This window comes from Theobroma umbraticum, unplaced genomic scaffold (assembly GCF_002168275.2).
Source record: "Theobroma umbraticum cultivar Fairchild unplaced genomic scaffold, ASM216827v3 scaffold_30.0, whole genome shotgun sequence".
NCBI classification, from domain to species: Eukaryota; Viridiplantae; Streptophyta; class Magnoliopsida; order Malvales; family Malvaceae; genus Theobroma; species Theobroma umbraticum.
This window is the reverse complement of record NW_018397254.1, coordinates 15,412,484-15,415,896: the sequence shown is the minus strand read 5'-3', so window position 1 is coordinate 15,415,896 and position 3,413 is coordinate 15,412,484. Positions and strand designations below refer to the sequence as shown.

The 3,413-nt window shown below is 38.2% G+C and overlaps 1 protein-coding gene across 1 annotated transcript in view; it reads left to right on the top strand.

The window, feature by feature from the left end:
- The first annotated feature begins 786 nt into the window (after positions 1-786).
- The window catches only part of LOC110420520 (ATP synthase subunit beta, mitochondrial), a 4,011-nt gene continuing 1,384 nt past the window's right edge, over positions 787-3,413 (top strand). Inside the window, exons 1-7 of the mRNA XM_021433874.2 lie at positions 787-1,329; positions 2,061-2,136; positions 2,219-2,307; positions 2,489-2,606; positions 2,689-2,792; positions 2,878-3,036; positions 3,123-3,347. Of these exons, the coding sequence (XP_021289549.1) occupies positions 850-1,329; positions 2,061-2,136; positions 2,219-2,307; positions 2,489-2,606; positions 2,689-2,792; positions 2,878-3,036; positions 3,123-3,347 (1,251 nt within the window). The 5' untranslated portion in view covers positions 787-849. The remainder of the gene's footprint in view (positions 1,330-2,060; positions 2,137-2,218; positions 2,308-2,488; positions 2,607-2,688; positions 2,793-2,877; positions 3,037-3,122; positions 3,348-3,413) is intronic.

Genomic DNA, 3,413 nt, shown 5'->3' with positions numbered 1-3,413 from the left:
GTAACAACTTTATAATTTTTTTGCAAGGCTTTTATGTTCCATGGGCTTCATCCAATTAGTACTTAAAAACTCTTTTTATTACACTAATATGAAAGAAAACCTCTATCATATATTATTATACGATTTACTATGCATTAAATAACAATATATATTTTTTAACCAATCTAATTAGTTCAAGAGCATATACTAACAATAAGGTTAATAATGAGTTTGTATTCTTAAATGGTGTGAAGAGGTCTTCCACAAAATTAACCTAATCTCTACATTAGCCTTTAATAAAATTTAATGTATTAAATAAACCTGAATACACTAAAAAAATCCTTGTTAATTGCTTACATGAGCTTCATAATCCTTTTGTAATTCTGACTAACTCAAATCTAAACTTTTTTTAATTCAATTTCCTTTAATTTTTTAATTTTAAATAATTGATCATACATTATTTTCAAGAAAATTTTAAATTATCAATATGAAACTTTTTTAAGCAAAATAATCGTTCACTATCACCTGATTGAGTGGAACAATCAAGGGCATTACCGTCTGTTCATAAAAAGTCAAAAGCAAGAACTTGATGATGCAAATAGAATGCCAGATAAACCAACACACCGTGGGAGTTTCTCCGAAATTAATGGTATAAACGACGGCGTCTCATCCCCTGGAAAGAAAGTAAAAATTCGAAAAATTGAAACTATAAGTAAAAAACCCGAGATGAAAAGGAATATTCCACACAGTAAAACAGTAAAAAGGACCCAAGGAGTCTCTGAGACCTATAACAGCAAGCTAATCTCTCTCTCCCTCTCCCGAAAAAGCTCTTCTCATCAAACCCTAGCATCTCTCTCGAAGCCCTAATCTATGGCTTCACGTCGAGTCCTCTCTTCTCTCCTTCGCTCTACGTCTCGCCGATCTCTCTCCAAATCTTCAAGCCCTAACCCTCGCCTGCTTTCACCTTCGCCCACACGCCGCCCTTCTCCATGCGGGTACTTCCTCACGCGCGTAGCTGATTACGCCACATCTGCGGCTGCAGCCGCTTCTCCTGCTCCGTCGCAGCCTCCTCCTGCCAAGAAAGGGGGCGGAGGGAAGATCACCGATGAGTTCACTGGAGCAGGAGCCATCGGTCAGGTTTGTCAAGTGATCGGTGCCGTTGTTGATGTGAGATTCGATGAAGGTTTACCTCCAATTTTGACGGCTCTTGAAGTGATGGACCACTCGATCCGGCTTGTGCTGGAAGTGGCTCAGCACTTGGGTGAGAACATGGTTAGGACCATTGCTATGGATGGGACGGAGGGACTTGTTAGAGGGCAGCGCGTGCTCAACACCGGATCTCCTATCACTGTAAAGATTCTCTTCTCTCTAATTGTTTTATTCTTTAGGTGGAAATAATGAGATTTTATTAGAAATTTCTTTTCTGTTTTGCGTTGCTTTGTTTTGGTGTTTGGGATCTAGAAATACGAAATTGAAGTGAAATGTGGATGGAGATCTGATTAGTTTTGTAGATGTGGGTTATGTTTTACCGGAATCAGATCTGGAAAAAGTAAGAAATTTGTGGTTAGGCAAGCAAAAAGTTACATTTTTTCAGTCCTTTGTCAGTGAATGTTTTTTGGAAACTATTGGGCATCTAACTAAAATCCATTACTTGTTCATCACTATGTCCGCTACGCAAGTGAAAAATTTTGTAATTTTACCTAAATGGTATTCATTTTTTCTTCAGCTGATGTTGCCTTTTGAATTAATAAAGATGTTCTTAAAAATGGCTTTTCTTTGAAGTGGTTCACCATGTTTTAGGTATTTCAGTCAAGCTCTTAATGCTTCCCTCGTTTCTTGAGCTAGTCATTTTCCTTTTATTTTGGCTTCTGCATTTAGTCCTTGTGAAGTGGTTCACCATGATTTAGGTATTTTACTCAAGCTCTTGATGTTTCCCTCATTTATTGAGCTAGTCAGTTTCCTGTTTTCTTTGGTTTCTGCATTTTTAGTCCTTGTATTTGATGGGCATTTTACCATTTTGTGCTTATCTAGCTTATTTGAATTTCTATAACTTCTTAATTGTGTTGGCATTTTATTTTCAGGTGCCTGTTGGTAGAGCTACTTTAGGTCGCATCATAAATGTTATTGGAGAGCCTATTGATGAGAAAGGCGAACTCAGTAAGAACTATTTCATTTGAGCAGTTTACTTTGTTGTTTACTTTTGCAATTGTCCAACTGACTGTGTTTAAATTTTTGACAGAAACCGACCACTACTTGCCCATTCATAGAGAAGCACCAGCTTTTGTTGATCAAGCTACTGAACAGCAGATCCTTGTCACTGGTATTAAGGTACTAATAATTACTCACAATTCTGTATTTCTTTGATGCTATGTTGTATCGCATTTTTCTTTTGTAAAAAGATGCTATGCTGTATCAGGATGAACTTCTATTCACATATTTTCTATCATCTGAATGTAGACGACAATATGTTGTCAGGTTCAAAATTTTCTTCTCTTGTTTTCTTTTACAGGTTGTTGACCTCCTTGCACCATATCAAAGAGGAGGAAAGATTGGGCTTTTTGGTGGTGCTGGTGTAGGCAAGACAGTGCTTATTATGGAACTTATCAACAATGTTGCCAAAGCTCATGGTTGGTTATACATTATATTTGTGGCTGGATTCTGCTTTGTACTTTGTTCATTATTCTTAATATTACTTGTTTCTGTACTTAGGTGGTTTCTCAGTGTTTGCTGGTGTTGGAGAACGAACTAGAGAGGGTAATGACTTGTACAGGGAAATGATTGAGAGTGGTGTCATTAAGCTAGGTGACAAGCAGGTAAGTACCATGTATATTATTTATCTTATCTGCATTTCTTTATTTTTTTATCTTTTCCTTATTATATATTTCTTTGTCATTGCAGTCTGACAGCAAGTGCGCTCTTGTCTATGGTCAAATGAATGAGCCCCCTGGTGCCCGTGCTCGTGTTGGCCTTACTGGTTTGACTGTGGCTGAACACTTCCGTGATGCTGAAGGGCAGGATGTGCTTCTCTTTATTGACAACATTTTCCGTTTTACTCAGGTAAGATGGCTTATTGTGGAAGCTTTTGAAGCAATTTCAGCTGTTGCATGTTGCTGATGGTTTGCTTGTGCTTTTACGCCCTTCAGGCAAACTCTGAAGTGTCTGCTTTGCTTGGTCGTATTCCATCTGCTGTCGGTTACCAACCGACTTTGGCTACAGATCTTGGAGGTCTTCAAGAGCGTATTACCACCACAAAGAAAGGTTCTATCACTTCCGTGCAAGCTATTTATGTCCCTGCTGATGACTTGACAGATCCTGCTCCTGCAACAACCTTTGCTCACTTGGATGCAACAACTGTGTTGTCTAGGCAGGTATGATAGACATCTATATAAAGTTGTTGGGGGGGTGCTGTATCTGATGTCACTCTATTGTTACTT